Source organism: Brienomyrus brachyistius, unplaced genomic scaffold (genome assembly GCF_023856365.1).
Source record: "Brienomyrus brachyistius isolate T26 unplaced genomic scaffold, BBRACH_0.4 scaffold74, whole genome shotgun sequence".
Classification (NCBI taxonomy): Eukaryota; Metazoa; Chordata; class Actinopteri; order Osteoglossiformes; family Mormyridae; genus Brienomyrus; species Brienomyrus brachyistius.
Window position 1 is genome coordinate 1,107,386 of NW_026042349.1, and position 18,038 is coordinate 1,125,423.

Genomic DNA, 18,038 nt, shown 5'->3' on the forward strand with positions numbered 1-18,038 from the left:
TATAGGGTCTGCTGTGGTAGCGTGGCCCTGTGAAGGCAGGATGTATAAGGTCCGCTGTGGTAGCGTGGCCCTGTGAAGGCAGGATGTATACGGTACGCTGTGGTAGCGTGGCCCTGTGAAGGCAGGATGTATAGGGTCTGCTGTGGTAGCGTGGCCCTGTGAAGGCTGGATGTATCGGGTCAGCTGTGGTAGCGTGGCCCTGTGAAGGCTGGATATATACGGTCCGTTGTGGTAGCGTGGCCCTGTGAAGGCAGGATGTATATGGTACACTGTGGTAGCGTGGTCCTGTGAAGGCAGGATGTATAGGGTCTGCTGTGGTAGCGTGGCCCTGTGAAGGCAGGATGTATAAGGTCCGCTGTGGTAGCGTGGCCCTGTGAAGGCAGGATGTATAGGGTCTGCTGTGGTAGCGTGGCCCTGTGAAGGCTGGATGTATCGGGTCAGCTGTGGTAGCGTGGCCCTGTGAAGGCTGGATGTATCGGGTCAGCTGTGGTAGCGTGGCCCTGTGAAGGCAGGATGTATACGGTCCGCTGTGGTAGTGTGGCCCTGTGAAGGCTGGATGTATATGGTCCGCTGTGGTAGCATGGCCCTGTGAAGGCTGGATGTATATGGTCCGCTGTGGTAGTGTGGCCCTGTGAAGGCTGGATGTATACGGTCCGCTGTGGTAACGTGGCCCTGTGAAGGCTGGATGTATACAGTCCACTGTGGTAGCGTGGCCCTGTGAAGGCTGGTTGTATATGGTCCGCTGTGGTAGCGTGGCCCTGTGAAGGCTGGATGTATATGGTCCGCTGTGGTAGTGTGGCCCTGTGAAGGCTGGATGTATACGGTCCGCTGTGGTAGCGTGGCCCTGTGAAGGCTGCATGTTTGAGTGCCCCGAGGGGCTTCCGATCTGTAGTCCCATTTGAGGAGTGTCCTTAAAATTAATTCCTTCAGTAGCATATCCCAGTGCACAAATGGCTGAGCTTGCAAATAACTGGAAATGTAAATGATTCCTTTTTCATGTACAGATTCCCCAGGGCAGGAGAGCAGCCGTTTGCCTGTCATGCTGCCTGCTGTCCTTCCTCTGTACAGATACTGTTGCATGTTAGCAGCCATTTTGGATGTTACAGCACCATCCCTAATGCCATTAACAGCGAGGTCGCTTAACCCACCAGCTTCCGAGTACCGATGAGATTTGCCTTTTTAAGCAGAGTGTTAAGCATCTGGGCCGACTAGCTGGGGTAGAAAATGTACTTCCTGTGAAATGCACCCTGAGTAACTGGCGAGTGGCGTAATGTGATATATCATCAAATTAACCCTTTTCTTCCCTGGCCTCAAACCGCAGAGGTGGCGCCCAAACCGTCTGGCCCCCAAACATCCACCTTTTCCCCAGAACTGCCTCATCAGCCCAGTTCTCTAACCCGTTAAACACATGCTGGTTTGAGGTTCTGAATCCTGTTCTTGGATACATCCTAACAGATGGCTGTTCCTCCATGCCTTTTTAAAATTTATTACACATTTTCATGTTATTTTATCAGTTCTGATTTGTTATCCCTGCCAATCCAGGGCCACGGTGCACATCCAGGTGAACGACGTGAATGAATACTCACCGGCTTTCAAAGAGAAGTCCTACAAGGCCACGGTGATCGAGGGCAAGACGTACGACAACATCCTGAAGGTGGAGGCTGTGGATGCTGACTGCTCCTTCCAGTTCAGTCAGATCTGCAGCTATGAGATCATCACCCCAGACGTGCCCTTCACCATCGACAAGGATGGTGAGCCTCTGGGGCGAGTTGGGGGGGGGAGCTTACTGGTACAATGTCATCTGTTATTCGATGATGCCTGAGCCTGGGATTTATTGACTTTTGGATGCATTTTCATCTATTGGGATATAAGACTCCAAGTTGGATTGATCCGCGTAAACAAAGGGTCCATATCAGCACCCCCCTGACGCTGGGGGGACTCGCATTCTGTTCGGGTCGTTTTTGGGCCTTGAAATGTGAACTTCATTAATCTCGAGTTTTATTTATTTAATCCTTGCCCCCAGCTTGCCCCCCCCCCCCAATCAGAGCCATCATACTTCATCGTTCCAAACTTCTCACCTGGGTCACTAACCTTTTGTCTCTCCCCCCCTTTTAGGCTACATCAAGAACACAGAGAAGCTGAACTACAGCAAAGAGCAGGCCTACAAACTGATGGTGACGGCGTACGACTGCGGGAAGAGCCGCGCCTCCGAGGACGTCCTGGTCAAGATCAACATCAAACCCACCTGCAAGCCAGGCTGGCAGGGTAAGCGGGGCTGGGCGCGCGGCCTTCCTGCTCCATCTCCAGTCTCACTGTTTGCCTGCCACGGCTCTTTGGTGCCTCTCCTTTCATCTGCACCGCAAGCTCTGCACCCTATTGTTGAGGAAACGCCCAGCCCCAAAGCAGCTGTGCCTAAGCAGCAGCATGAATGCCCCCCATGTTCTTGTTGTCTTCGCTGCTCTCTTTTATACATACTGTTATATACTGTTATCGTTACTCCGCCTGTATTGTGAAGGACTGAGCAAGAGGATGGAATACGAGCCTGGCACTGGAAGCCTGGCCCTATTTCCCAGCATGCACCTGGAGATTTGCGAGGAGCCAATCACATCCATCCAGGCCAAGGTGGAGCTGGAGACCAACCATATTGGGAAGGGCTGTGACCGGGACACCTACTCTGAGAAGTCTCTGCACAGGCTCTGTGGTCAGTAGTAGTTTAAATATCGACAGTAGCCCCTGTGTGTGGTCAAATAGTCTTCACTGCTCAGGTGTAGATATTTTAAAAGCTCATTTAAAAATAGTCCAAGTCATAGTTTTCTCTTGTTATTTGTGATTTATTGCTCTGTAAGTGCCTCACCTTGCTTTTCCTGGATTACAGTCGCATTGATTACCTGGGTGGGGGCTGCCCCTAACGGGGTGGGGGAGGGACACATGAGTCACTGTGTTCTCTACATAATCACCAGGAACCTGGGGCTTCTGGTTACCTGCTGCCAGAAGTGCAGCTGCTCTTCATTTGGAGCTAGTTCTCCTGTCTGATGCCATGTGATCTGATGTGTGTCAGTTATGCAGAATTAGAGTGGGAGGGTTATAATGAAAACACCAGTAAAGCACCAGTAAGCTGCTGGGTGCCTTCCAGCTCAGCAGAGCAGGGGCAGACCTGGGTGACTGGGGAAGCGCAGTAAAAACATGGCAGCGGCAGCTGAGGTGTCTTTGTGCCCGATGGCAGGGGCCGGGCCGGGAACGGCAGAGCTACTCCCAGCGCCCAGCAGCGCCTCCCACTGGACTGCCGGTCTGCCCACGGACAACGGCCACGACAGCGACCAGGTGTTCGAGTTTAATGGCACCCAGGCAGTAAAGGTGCCTGACGGCTTGGTGGGCCCCAGTCAGGGTCAGCCCTTTACTATCTCTGTGTGGATGCGACACGGGCCCGGGGCCCGGGACAAGGAGACCATCCTGTGCAACTCTGACAAGACCGGTAAGCGCAGGTCACACAGAGCCACCGCAAGCTGAGCCTATCAGTGGCAAGGCGAAGAGACGCCATGTGTCTATTGGTCCTCACCACTGCAAACAAGTTGTGATGAACAAATCAGAGAGGCACTACCCTGGTCAATATTGCCCCCCCGCACCCCACCCCCTCAAACGTGTCCCTGTCGATTCCACAAAGCAAATAATGGAACCACAAGCTGACACTCTGCTTCCGGAAGCCTGTGAGATCTGCCTGCAGTGTAGAAGGAATCACACTGTTTGTTTATGCATGCACTGCATTAATATCCCAATAGAAAACCCTTTTCTGTTTTTTTGTCCTTCTGCTGTCAAGAACAAATATAGAATACATTCCCGCTTTGGGAAATCAGTAGATGACGTGGTACTAATAATCCGACTCGCGCAGAAACAAACTCCGGTTTTAGCATGTGTTCCTGTAATGACACTGGTCAAAGAATTTGTACTTTCTATTTGTTACACAAATCAAAATAGGTGAATCTGACAGTATTGCTTGCACTAAATTGAAATATCTAATGAGAATATCACTGCGACACAAGGATTTCCAGTGGCACACAATTAATCCTTACACATTCATTTATTTACGGTATATGCGCATTGTGAAATTGACTAATCCAAGATGATTTTCTGCTGTACTCGGCCTCGGGGACCGAAGGGTCCAGGAGATGTCAGTCAGCATTCTCCACTTGCCATGATATAGTTTTTCCATATCAGAGAGAGAGAGCAGGATCCTGTCTCAGCATGTCCGAACATGCTACAGCCTGTAAGCTCTGACAAAGCAGACTTACAGTACTTTGCACCTTTCTGTAAAGTCTTAAAAATGTTCGTAAATAGAAATAAAATATTTTTTCCTAAATTACTCTTAAGTATGCCCATAAATTCTTATTAAGGAATTATATACTGATCTATCTATCTATCTATCTATCTATCTATCTATCTATCTATCTATCTATCTATCTATCTATCTATCTATCTAAACCTGAGTACTGTTAAGCAAGTACATCCTGGATAGAAACATGATGGTCAGTAATTTGTATAGATCGGGAGTTTTCATGCCACCTTTCTCACACACTCCTGTGCTGTGGTTCCCTTCCCTGGCAGAGATGAACAGGCATCACTACTCGCTGTACGTGCACAACTGCCGCCTGGTGTTCCTGCTTCGCCAGGAGCCTGCCGAGCCCGAGAGCTACAAGCCAGCCGAGTTCCACTGGAAGCTGGACCAGGTGAGCAGAGAGAGGCCTGACCTTCCCTTCCGAAACCTTACACCAAAGCCATTAGTGTCATAAGCACTGCCCAAAGATCACGGATATCTGGGAAGAATCCTATTCACAAGTGTCTATGCCGTGCTTGTGATTAGGGTTGCAAAGGAGTGAAAAAATTCCAGAAACCTTCCATGTTCCAAGTTAAGCTGGGGAATTTTGAAAATATTCCAAGTTGGAAACTTTCCAGGGGAATTAATGGGAATATATGGGAATTAATGGGAAAATTAAGTGTATATATGAAACCTCATTTCCAGTATGGCTGGATGTCGCTTTCTACGCAGAAGCAGCTCTGTGTTACTGTAATCTTTGCTGCCGTTGTTGGGTTATTTTTTATTCCGGTTCCAGTTCCTTAACCATTACGCCCTCTTGCCACCTTCCAGGTGTGCGACAAAGAGTGGCACCACTACGTATTGAATGTGGAGTCCCCGTCAGCCACACTGTACGTGGATGGTGTCACCTACGAGCCCTTCCTCGTCACTGAGGACTACCCCCTCCATTCTGCCAAGATCGAAACGCAGCTCACCATAGGCGCCTGCTGGCAAGGTATGTCACCCCTTCGGCAGCAGGACGCAGAAGATGTGCGTCCTGCACATCTACAAATGCTCCATCTGACCACAAGTCATGGGAAACAAGCAGATATTTCTTGGTGAAGTAAATAGCATTAATGTGTCACACCGAAGTGCCAAAATATCTTGACCTCTCCCATCGATGCAAATAACTTCAAAAATCCCGTAACAGTGGTGCACTTCAAGGTCTGAGACATATTACACGACAAGCTAATATAATTTGATACTTGTAGTTGACGTGTTGAATGCAAAAGAAATGGGCAGAGACGTGTGGGTCGGAGCATCTCCAAAACAGCAAGGCTTTTGGGGCCTCCTGGTCAGGCCATGGGTAGAACCTACCGACAGTTGGTCCGAGGAAGGAAAAGCCACGAACCCTCAACCAGGGGGATCATCGATAGCAATATGTGGCAATATGGGAAGGAAGGCTACCCCGTCTGGTCCCAACCAACAGAAGGGCTTGACATTCACTATTAGTACGAGAGTCAACCTTATTCGCTTCCTATAGGAGTGGCATGATGTTTTGGCTCTTCAGCGTAAGGTGACGACTATGAAGCCTCATCTGCAGCCCAACTTTCATTTGAAATGACATTAGAATGAAACCATTATGGGCGACTTCAGTGGTGGGTTTTATTGATGCTTTAGAGAAGGAGCCTGCAACGACCATCAGCCGTCTGCCAGGAAAACGCTGTCAAGGCCCAAGTGGCCCAACGCCGCCTTAAGCTCCTCCCACACCCTCCTTGGCTCCATAACTTCTGGTTGCATACTGAGTAATTTAGTGCCACCCTCATAATGCTTATTTTGGATTCTCAGATCTCATAGTCATGTGTCAGATGCAGCTGGGGATGCATGAATTCACGTTAGACGTTGCCTGGTGTGGGATATTCATATGTATAATAATTTGTAAGAAAGATGGACATTTTCTTGTCAATGCATTTCGGAAGACCGTCTGAAGGTGTTGATGTGAATTTGTAAAGGTACCAGAAGTCCTGCTTCAAGCTCGGTGTCCTTTCTGCCGCTTAACCAAGCCTTTCCTGTCTCCCTGCTCTTTCTCTTACCTTCACAGACGACTCGGGACATGACAGTGACAATGAGACAGACCCTGACACTCTGACAGGTCCCCTCCTCGATTCTGCACAGACCTCCATTTTTTCTTTAATGAGTTTGGGGTACAGATTGGGTCCTCCTTTGGCTGAAACGCTCACGTTTTGGCAGCGAGGAGCCGTGGGCATGCTGCACGTACATACATAAGCGTGGCGTCTCCAGGCTTGACGTGTCCTGGGCATGGTGGTTCCCACATCCTCCCTGTCTGTCGCTGTGACTCCCACGCCTCCCTTTCCATGTCATCCCCCTTTCTGTTCTTCACATCGACGACACGCTCTGGAGCGGGTGCCGTCAACCAGGCACGAGCCAAGCCCAACTGCTCCATTTCCATCGCTTGTGTTTACGCACGGAGACCATTTTTATCTCTGCACAGACCGGAAATTATGCAGACACCATTATATTCTGATCACGTTGTAATTTACAGCAGAAACATCGGTCTAATTAGAAGGAGATTTCTTGCAGGCCCCTGCAAGGATGAGCAAATAGGAACCTAGAGAATGTCATTTCTTTGCTCTGAAAGAAAGCTTGCAAGAACCACCAAACAAGCACCATCACTTTCCAGATGGTTCAAACTGGTTTCCATTCCATTTTTTTGTTTGCAGTTTCATTGTGTAATTAATTTTGCCTTCATCCAAAGCCGATTGCATGCATTGGGAGCAGTGGGTGGGGAGGGGCGGGACATTATTGCTATTTCATCCCCCTCCACCACGTCCCACGTCTTCAAAAGATACTAATGTGCATGACCATTAGTCCTGTGAGCTGTGGACTCTGCGGTTTGCATGTCCGACCTGCCGCGGCAGAGTCCAGGAGAACGTGGTAATAATGGATAAGTCGCTCTACACAGACCATTCACGGTGTGTGATAAACCACACGCTTAAATCACATGGGAGCTGTACACAGAATTCATAAATATTTTCTCTACTGTGTTTGAACAGTGGTCAACTGTTTGCTGAGATTTATTAATAAATGTGTAACTGTTGTCTCATTTGTATCTTTTGTTAAAAACATAAAAACATAAGGACATAAGACATTTACAAGCGAGAGGAGGCCATTCGGCCAATCAAGCTAGTTTGGGGAGAACTTAACTAATAGCTCAGAGTCGTTAAAATCTTATCTAGCTCTGATTTAAAGGAACCCAGGGTTTTAGCTTGCGCTACACTAGCAGGAAGAGTATTCCATACTCCAGCTACACGCTGTGTAAAGAAGTGCTTCCTCAAATTCATTTTAAAATGGCCACGAGTTCTAGTATTATTGTGAATGTTCTGTGTAGCCGGGACTAAGTAATTGTAATGTGCATTATACATGACATTTTTTAAGCCAATGAATGCATTCCACTCTGTCGTCTGTAGGGGGCAGCATGCGGATGTCACAGTTCTTCCATGGCAGCCTGGCTGGGCTCATGATCCGCAGTGGGAAGCTAGAGAATAAGAAGGTGATCGACTGTCTGTACACGTGCAAGGAGGGCCTGGATGTGCAGCTGCCTGAGGAGGTGGCTGCGTCAGTGAAGGTGAGAGGGCTTCAGACCCCAGGACTGATTTTGGCTGTTCCAGTGAAGGTGAGAGGGCTTCAGTCCTCTGGACTGACTCTGGGTATTCCAGTGAAGGTGAGAGGGCTTCAGGCCCCAGGACTGACTCTGGCTATTCCAGTGAAGGTGAGAGGGCTTCAGGCCCCAGGACTGACTCTGGCTGTTTCAGTGAAGGTGAGAGGGCTTCAGGCCTCTGGACTGACTCTGGCTATTCCAGTGAAGGTGAGAGGGCTTCAGGCCTCTGGACTGACTCTGGCTGTTCCAGTGAAGGTGAGAGGGCTTCAGGCCCCAGGACTGACTCTGGCTATTCCAGTGAAGGTGAGAGGGCTTCAGGCCCCAGGACTGACTCTGGCTATTCCAGTGAAGGTGAGAGGGCTTCAGGCCCCAGGACTGACTCTGGCTGTTTCAGTGAAGGTAAGAGGGCTTCAGGCCCCAGGACTGACTCTGGCTATTCCAGTGAAGGTGAGAGGGCTTCAGGCCCCAGGACTGACTCTGGCTGTTCCAGTGAAGGTGAGAGGGCTTCAGGCCCCAGGACTGACTCTGGCTGTTCCAGTGAAGGTGAGGGGGCTTCAGGCCCCAAGGATGACTCTGGCTGTTCCAGTGAATGTGAGGGGGCTTCAGGCCCCAAGGATGACTCTGGCTGAGTCCAGACCTGAGCCATTATGCTTCTTATAGTTCTGGGTCTAGACGTTGTAATAGTGTGTGCTTGCTGCTTGTAGTATGTAAGATGACCAATCAGCTGACAGGAGTGAGTTTCCCGCGACAGCGCCGCCTGCCCTGGATGTAACTGGGAACATTTTGCAGAGTTCAGTGTAAACGACTGCTGGAGAAAACCATCATGAATGTGACCATGTATGCAGTGCCCTACATGTGCCTTCACTCAAGGTGACACCTTCTGTCCCTGTGTAGGTTCAGTTCAGCCCCAACCAGTCCTCCATGACACTAGAGGGCGACGACATCGAGAGCTTCGACAAAGTCATGCAGCACATATCCTACCTTAACTCGCGCCAGTTCCCCACGCCTGGAATTCGCAACCTCCGCATCTCCACTACTGTCAAGTGTGTCTCCCCTCTCCCTTGCAGAAGCTTAACTGTGCTCCTCCTGGGGGGTGGGGGGGTGGGGGGTGTTATCCTCTGAGTTCTTCATTATCACCTGTTTTTATGTGATATCTAGGCCATTGCTTTTTTTGTTTGCATTTTAATAGCTAGTGTTTATTTCCTGCTTATGTGTAATCAGGAATATTAAAGCAGAAATCAGTTTTAATCACCTTTGGTGGGATGGGATGAATAATGAATTAGAGAGAAGATAATTCTGAAGAGGCGTGTAAGGGAACAGGACTGCCGGTGTGGATGGGGTTAACTGGGGCTCTAATCGCCTTCTAGGTGCTTCAACGAGGAGCCGTGCGTGACTGTGCCCGACGCGGAGGGCCATGTGATGGTGCTGCAGCCCGACGAGCCCAAGATCAGCCTCAGTGGAATTGACCACTTTGCCCGCAGTGCCGCCGAGTTCGAGGCGCCCGAGGGCGTGGGCCTCTTCCCCGAGCTGCGTATCGTTAGCACCATCACCCGCGAGGTGGAGCCGGAAGCCGAGGGCGAAGACGACCCCACCGGTATCACTCTGGTTCTGCCCAGCGGCATCGCATCTTACCCCAAAACGGACCTGCTGCATGTTTACAGACATGCACGTCTGCAGAGGCCTGAGTGACTCACTCATCCTGTCCCTTACAGTGCAAGAGTCTGTGGTGTCAGAGGAGATCATGCACAACCTGGATACCTGCGAGGTGGCAGCGGTGGGCCAGGAGCTGGATGCCAACCACGAGAGCCTGCAGCTGGACCTGGAGCAGGTGCAGCAGCGTGGTCTGGAGATGAGCTCCTCCAATCTGGGCATGATCATCACAGGTGCGACCAACAGCGTCGTTTCAGGGGGGCGGGTCCTGAGTATGAGCTCCTCCAATCTGGCACCCGTCATTTTATGAGTCATGAACATATGTCATAGTGGCAAAAAATGGTTCCATGCCAGGTCTGTATAAGCATGTCTAATGTGCCTTTAAGGACAAGAAGATCATCTGAATTCCCTCAGTATTCCGTTAAATACTTGATATTTTGAGGAGAAGCATTATAAACCTTCTCTGTATGCAAATCTATGAATGCAGTCTAAGGAAAATGTGAATCAGCAAAGTGTTGCTTGTTGTGCTCCCAGGTGTGAACACCATGGCGAACTACGAGCAGGTTCTGCACCTGATCCACTACAGGAACTGGCACACGGAGGCGCTGTTTGATAGGAAGTTCAGGCTGGTCTGCTCCGAGCTCAATGGCCGCTACATCAGCAATAACTTCAAGGTGGAGGTATGGCCAGTTTCTCTCTGCCTTTCCAGGCTTCTAAGGTCATGTTTAGGTAGGTCGATGACTGGCGTGTTGATGAGTTTTCCCAGCTTTGTACTGGTTACAGGTTCGTATGTAGCCGCCTGGTGTTAGCAGCCAAAGCCCCACCTTAATGTGAGCACCAGCATTGCAGATGCTGCCCTTCATTTTGCCTGTACAGAAATTGCTCACATTATAAGGCGTCTTCTCCATTTGGGGGGCAGGGAAAAAAACTGGCAGTGGCAGCGGCTTAGGGACGGTTACGATCGACGCCGGATGCTTGTGACCACAGCAGTAAATATATGGCAGGTTGTAGCTCCTGACAATAAAGGGGGGTGATGCACCAGGTCAAGCGAGTCAAGTGGAGTAAAGCTTTACTGTCGCCTCAGCCATGTACAACAACAGCAGCAGTGATGATGATGATGATGATGATGATGATGATGATGATGATGATGATGATGATGCGCCTTTATTTGTAATGTGCATTTCTCATACCCACTGTGCTGCAGCGTAAAATAAAACAGTAAACAGACAGTGAAAATAAAACAAGTTATAAGATTAAGCAGGCAGTAAAACAACAGAGGAACTATTTATGGAGTAAAATATGTACGATACAAAATAGAGGCGAGAATCATTATGGGAAAAACGTGGTCAAGGTTAATAAAAAAGAATAACAATTAACAAAATTAGTATTATTATTATTATAGCAAAAATGAATAATGTAAAAACATAAAAGTTAAGATTCAGTACACAGTGAAAGGAAATAGCATTCCTCCTGAACCCTGTATTTAAGCAATGGTGGGCAGCGTTCCGCTAATCCTCTAAGCACTAACTAGCGAAGCTGACGTCTTCATTAGCAGATTAGCATTAGTATTAGTTAAAGCTTTATGGGAGCTCTACTTTCTTGAGGTACCAAAAATGCGATACCTGGTGTGGTGGAAAAGTGCTCTTAGTGTTGAAACTATCTGCGTGGTACAACCAATGATTGTTTAGTAGTTCGTAAACTCGAATGTAGGGCCAGTTTACGCCCACCGCAGGCTACGATCGAACTCACGCTTAGCTGGTGCATCTACATGCCTGCCGCTGCTGCCTAGACCTGAGTGCCGCTTGTAAAATGAAAGCAGCTGTCTGACAGTGCGAATACTCAAAAAGGCCTCGCTGACAAAGTCTGGGCCTGGAAATCAGCCAAAGCCGTCCTCAGCGTCCACAGAACCAGAGGATGAGTCTGTGTGGTTGCAGAAGAGTCCTGGGAAATCAGGAAAACATTCGCTGGTGCGAAGAGGCTCCTTTTGTGCATGGATGGGTAGATAAATTGTATCGCGTTGCTGGAGAGATGTACAGCTGCAGCACTTTGGCTGCCAGCTTCTTGTGAATATGTTGAGCTGATCTGCACAGTAGCAGGAGGCCTGGACTCCTGACCTGCTGACCAAGAAGGAGTAATAACACAAAGGGGAGTAGGACACCATGTACTGAGCAAAACAAGGTGCTGAACAAGAATTGACAAGCGCAGCACTCTGCTTGCTCTCAGCAATCGATTCGGCTGTGGAAGCCGTATGGAATTCAGGACGGCTCTGCACCTGACGTGCAGATTGGGGTCCTGCCCTTGCGCTTGGTAAAATTCGATTTCCGTTTCCATCCTGTTGCATTGAGCGGGGAACATAATGTTGGTGGCCAGTGTGGTTTCGGGATGCCTGTGAGCTCGAGGCATTGAACTGCATATGCAGACATAATTGAGGCTGGCAAAGTAAGATGGCGGCGAGTCAGAGGGACTCCAGCCAGAGACAGACGCAGAAGTGCAGGCCACAGAAGGTGGAGATTGGGGGGGTTCAGAGGCTCCTCTGAAGGCAGCTCTGTCACGTCCACAAGATGGTGCTAGAGAGAGCGCTGCGGAGGGTCAGCGGAGAGATTATAGCCTGTACTGGGACGCTGACCCAGCTGCAGACTAGCTGTCAGAGAGCTTTTTAGCACAGAGCTAATGTGCTAATAGGGAGAATGTGCACATACACACGCACTCACAAGCACTCACACGCACACACACACACACACACACACACACACACACACACACACACACAGATCCTGCAGCCAGGAGAGATTTTCCCACTGAAAAAAATCGACTCAGAGGTCAGCTATGGGACGAGTGTGACTGACGAGGCGTATTCCCTTGTGTGTGAGGGTAGGGCTCCAGACAGGCAAGAAATGTCAACGCTGCCTTTATCTTTGCAGCGTGTAGATGCTGTGCAGGTCGGCCGTAGCCATCGGATACATGTTTAGTGAGACCAGAAAAAAACATAATGACGCGTTAGTAATATCAGCCATGTTTCCAAATAATTATTAATCACAGAGTAAGATTTATGGAAGAAGCAGAATATCTTGTCTTAATTTTGGAACAATGATCATTAGAGCCAGAAACAAAATGCGCTCGTGAGTTTGTCTGATCAGTTGGGTGATCTTAGTTTTTGACTCTAAAGCTTTAAAGGCAGCCGGAGAAATGAGCCTGTTGTCTGGGTCTCTCTGAATGAGGTGTTTGACTTTGCGGCTTCGTGGTGGATGAGTGGCTGGGGGGCCATTATACAGCAATTAGAGCATCATTTTGGTCACGCCGATAACAGTCGGCTTGACGATCGTTCCCCTGTAGATAAATTAATGGCCGCCCACAGTCACCTCTGGAATAGATGCGATGAAAACCATAAACAGTCAGCCTGTTAGGAAAGCTCAAGCAGGCTGTTACTGTGACTGTATTAATAGCTGAGGGTCCTGCTTGTCCCTGACTGCCATCCCCTCCCAGGTGAACGTGATCCACACGACCAACCCCATGGAGCACATCAACAATGCCATGGTCCAGCCACAGTTCATCAACCCTGTGCAACATTCCTCAGTTGATCTGTCCGGTCACAACCTGGTCAACACCCACCAGGCCTCAGGTACAAACCTGTCTGTCCCACTCGAAGTGCCCTCTAATGTTCTGCACAGACCTCCATTAACCTGCTCTGCTGTCCGTTACATCACTGTCCACTTATTTTCCAGAGTGCAGATGTTTAAGTCAAGTCTTAATTACTGCTTCTGAAAGTGTGTCTGTCCTGCTGGCTTTGCGGTACCTTTGTAGTTTGCTGATAAAGCGGAATGTAATTGGAGTTTTGCTGTCAGTGCTGAAAGATGAGTCACAGTTTGTTCCTCCTGCATGGTAGTGGAGGGTGGTATGTCAAATATGGGTTGTGGAGATTCTTTATACAGTCTTTTAAACAGGGACGGATTATGGGTTGTGTGGCCCCTGGGCAAAACGTTTGCGAGGCCCCCCCCCCTGCCCCCCGCCCACCACCACCAGCACCACCACCACAACCACCACAATTCAAGGGCCCTTGGCAGCCAAACGCCCTCCCTATAGGGTCAGGGGCCCTTGTAGGCAGAGGATCAAAGAATGTAGGCCCTCTAAAATAGACAAACGAAAATACATTGTTGATAAGCGTTGCAAATTGTTTTGGGCTTGGGGCCCCACGGGCCCCCTGCACCCCAAGGGCCCCTGGGCAGCGGCCCCGCTGGTGTATGCTCTGAGCATCCTGACGTGCATCTCTGTGCCTGAAGCCATGTCCTTCTCTCTCCCCAGTGGTCCCCAGTGCTGCCACCATTGTCATTGTGGTGTGCGTGAGCTTTCTAGTCTTCATGATCGTCCTGGGCGTCTTCCGCATCCGGGCCGCCCACCAACGCAGCCTGCGAGACCAGGAGAACGGCAAGGAGAGCGAGATGGACTGGGACGACTCTGCCCTCACCATCACGGTCAACCCGATGGAGGTACCCATGGAATCATTCCCAGTCAGTTTACACTGAACATGTTCTTAAAAGCACGGAAAATGAAATCCTCGAGAGATGTAAACCTGTCCCTTTGGATCGCAAACAATGCAAAATGTTTCTACTGCCCCCTGGTGGTGAATAGTTCAATGCCTGCTGTTTTAATAAAATTATGTATTTTGATCTCAAATGAAAAATTTAGCAGCCTGTATTCTTGTTCATATCATTAAATTGAATGTATGGCTCACTTTAAAGACTATATGACACACTAATTAATGGTTTGTTACAGACATATGAGGATCAGCACAGCAGCGAGGAAGAGGAGGAAGAGGAGGAGGAGAGTGAGGATGGCGACGAGGATGATATCACTAGCGCGGAGTCGGAGAGCAGCGAGGATGAGGAGGATGTGGGACCTGAGGAGCAGCAGGCAGCCAGCCGGCAGCAGCAGCTGGAGTGGGACGACTCCACACTCACCTACTGAGCCGCGCACGCGCACGCACACGCGCGGACACGCGCACGCACACACCTATTCACACATAACACACACACAGATACACGCACACAGAATCAGTGGTCCAGCTCAACCTTCTACAGTTGCCCTGCTAAGGACACATTGTGTACAAAAAATGACAAATCAGTCATCATAGGTATGTAAATGTTTAAAAACGGTGTTTTTGGAAGGCAGAAACACTGCTTCCATTTACCTTCTACACGCTGAAGTTTTTCTGTCATCTTAGCTGTTGTGCGGGGTGTTTGTAGTACAGTAACGGCGCGATCGCCACTCCCCATTTTATTTATTGTTTTAATCTCTGGGAGCCCTGGCTTTGATTTGATTTTATTTTAGGCTAGGCTGTGAAATCCTGCCTGCTCTGTTTCCGCTGTAAGACTTATGCAGAATGGCGTTCTTTGTATATATTCCTTGCACATGAATTTCGGATTGTTTTGCAGAAGAACCACAAAAGACAATGTTACGTGTCATCTCATGCTAGGGGAGGGGAAGCGGTAGGGACGGGAATTATAAGCAGGGGGACGCGACTCCTCAAATGCAGATGGCGGCTTGGTTTCCATACTTAATTTTATTCTATTTTTTAAATGCATGAGAACAGTTGCAAATCCGATACGTGTAGGGGAAGGAATTACTTTTTAATATTTTGTAAATACATTGAAACCATGTAAGTAGTTCATGTGTTAGTGAAGACTGTGACTTCGGGTCCAATATATGATAAGACAAAGTAGAATATTTGTGTCCTTACGGCTCTCGCATGTTCCGGCATTTTGGCCAAATTCTTCTGTCTTGCTTGTGTAAAAATGTCTGCTTTGAGGAGAGAAACCCATGAGTAAAAGCAGAGGTTTCTACGGCAATAGGTGGTTTAGTTTTATATCTCATTTGGCGAGGAGGATGTTAAATATGATATTTTTGGGTGGGAGGGTTGAAGAGGCGAAGGTGGGGCTGTTCGGCAGTTTTTGGGATACACACGCTATAATTGCTTGGATTTTACAAGAATTTCGACACTGAAAGGGTGACGCGCAGGCGACGGCGCCCGGCGTGTTTGCGGAAAGCGCGCTGTATAGTTTTAGCACCGTGGCGCTGTTCTATAGTCGTAGATGGTAGTTTATTGCCGTACTGCATAGGTAACCCATTATAGTCTTATAGAACCTCAGCCGCTTCCTACAGTAGCCCATCATTCCATTCACTCATCATGTTGTAAATTTTGTCAGAAGAGAAGAAGAAAAAACCAAATGAATACAATCAAAATAAAGTTGTCGGAGTGGCGCCCCCTGATGGCGGGGGGTGGTTTTGGCAGAAGTTTAAGGTAGAATAGCACAGAATCGCCTTTCACTGGGTAAGAGTAGGCGTGCAAGCTGAACGTTACCAGCAACTTTGCTGCAAAAAAAGAAGAAAAAAAACAATCAATATTGTCTTCTTACTGGAAGACGAAAGGGGGACGTATAAGGTTTGTGTTTTAGTGTCAGCAGCAATTTTGCATCTTTTGTGTTTTGGACTTTGTGTTTTTTAATAAAAGGAATTATATTCGGTAAATACGACAGAAAAATGAATCTTATTAGCCAGTCTTCTAATGAGAACAACATATTTTTTTGCAGTAAACAACAGATGTTATTGTACTTGGAAGTGTCCTCTAGAGGTGATGCAGTTGTTTACATTTGGTAAACTTGTTTTCCTCTCGGTAATGATACAAATGGTGTATATGAAGAGGACAGTTTCCCAATCCTTCGTTCAGCACGTCGTTTCCCTCCGTCAGTAATCACTGTGGTGATCCAGTGTACCGGGAAGCAGGATGGATTATTGTTCTGCAGGTTACGGTGTGATCCAATCTTTTTGGGGGTTGTAATGAAAATTCAAAAGGACGTTTGTTTTAGTGTTTTCTCCCTTTCCCAATGAAGACTTGGAACCAGGCAAAGGGTGTCGTACACTATAGATGGAAGCGTTTAACACGCTGGGATCGTTCCAGCGGGATCCTACGAGGAAATGAACTAAGTGGCATACTGGTTTTTATGCTCTGAGTTTCTCCAGTGCAACCAGCCCCAAAGCGGAAAATGCCGATCTGGATCTAGCAAATTTAACAAGAAATGAAAGTATGTCGAATGTGACTTAAAATCCGCAGTTTAACGCACAGTTTACACGTTATTGTTTTTAAAAGTGGCGTGAAGATAAATTATGTGAATGATTTCCTTGGATTTTGAGCCGGAGCCACTGAACAGACCGGACTCCTGGCAGCTCAGTAACTCTGCTAATAAAATCCTCTCTATGCGATCTCATTAGTGACCGTTGTCTGGTTCTTATCTCTCTTTTAGTAGTAACATTCAGCATTTTTAGCAATTTGGGGCAGTGATTTTAATTTCCCCTTTGTTGTAATAATTCTAATGACTGACGTTTTAATTGTCCTACATAAATGTCTTGTGTTCATGTTGGTGCGTAGACAACCTGTGTATTTTTCCATATGGTATCATCTTATGTAGTTAGAATAATTCATGCAACAAAATCTAGTGAAAGTGTACTTTAGTAAAACGTCACATGCCGCTGCTGTGATTGAGTCTACAATGTATGTGGCGACAGCTGAGTTTGAACAATTCACGTTAAACAGGTTATTCTGGGTGTTACTTGTAGGTGTTCGCTTTATTTCCTTTAGCTTCAGAGGTAGAGGTGCGCATGACGGAAATCTTAAGAACGCTCCTTCCCCACAAAACATGTCGCACAGCTTCTTTGCAAATTTGATAATCCGGCTGGGTTTACCTCTAAACAACTTGCGTTTGTCATCTGCATCCGTGAGTTTGACTACGGGATCCTTTCATGATATTTAAACCATTATACCACGTTTGCCTCTCAAAAATAAAAGAAAACTTTGGTGATGGATTCGTTGTCGCCAAGGTAATGGTTTTCCGTAAAAGGAAGATCTGGCTGACAACACGGAATAAAAAAGGAAATCTTTTGATTTGGTGATTTTTAAATATATTCCCATTTCGAAAATCATTCAAAGGCTAATTTTCACTGTATAAAACTACCGTTTATTGGGGCCGCCGCAGCGAGTCACTATTGTCAGGGCACTTACGTGTCGCGTGCGTAAAACGCGTGACAAGAGTTTAGGGGATCGGGGCGGCGACTGCAGTCTGGTGATTTTCACGCTTCATGCATCGTGGCGGCCTGCTGTCGCACCACTCCGACGTTTTTTGTTGTCCGCCGTTTTCGTTATTATTGATTTTTTTTCCTCTGAAAGTCAACGGGAAAGGATGTGTGGAGGACTGTCGGAAGCTGCCTTTGTGCTTGTTAGGGCAGAACTCAATTTTCTACCAATCAAAGTCAAGTTATAGTGAAGTTGATGCTTGCTGTTGAACAAAATAAAGGATGAGGAGATACGTTTAAGTTGCATCGTTTTTGCATCATATTTCATTTTTGGCCATTTTACAATTTACATTCTCACCT

General features: G+C 48.0%; 1 protein-coding gene across 4 annotated transcripts in view; it reads left to right on the forward strand.

Moving 5' to 3' along the window:
• Positions 1-17,978, forward strand: part of clstn1 (calsyntenin 1) — a 43,434-nt gene extending 25,456 nt beyond the window's left edge. For 2 of the 4 annotated variants that reach the window (XM_049002982.1, XM_049002983.1), the window contains 15 exons: positions 1,543-1,751; positions 2,116-2,265; positions 2,516-2,701; positions 3,224-3,472; positions 4,600-4,721; positions 5,141-5,303; positions 6,390-6,440; positions 7,777-7,934; positions 8,862-9,010; positions 9,335-9,561; positions 9,680-9,850; positions 10,152-10,297; positions 13,101-13,236; positions 13,917-14,101; positions 14,388-17,978. In XM_049002982.1, coding sequence (XP_048858939.1) covers positions 1,543-1,751; positions 2,116-2,265; positions 2,516-2,701; positions 3,224-3,472; positions 4,600-4,721; positions 5,141-5,303; positions 6,390-6,440; positions 7,777-7,934; positions 8,862-9,010; positions 9,335-9,561; positions 9,680-9,850; positions 10,152-10,297; positions 13,101-13,236; positions 13,917-14,101; positions 14,388-14,579 — 2,494 coding nt within the window. In that variant the 3' untranslated portion in view covers positions 14,580-17,978. The remainder of the gene's footprint in view (positions 1-1,542; positions 1,752-2,115; positions 2,266-2,515; positions 2,702-3,223; positions 3,473-4,599; positions 4,722-5,140; positions 5,304-6,389; positions 6,441-7,776; positions 7,935-8,861; positions 9,011-9,334; positions 9,562-9,679; positions 9,851-10,151; positions 10,298-13,100; positions 13,237-13,916; positions 14,102-14,387) is intronic. The other 2 variants (XM_049002984.1, XM_049002985.1) reach the window with 1 other exon arrangement.
• Positions 17,979-18,038: the final 60 nt, after the last annotated feature.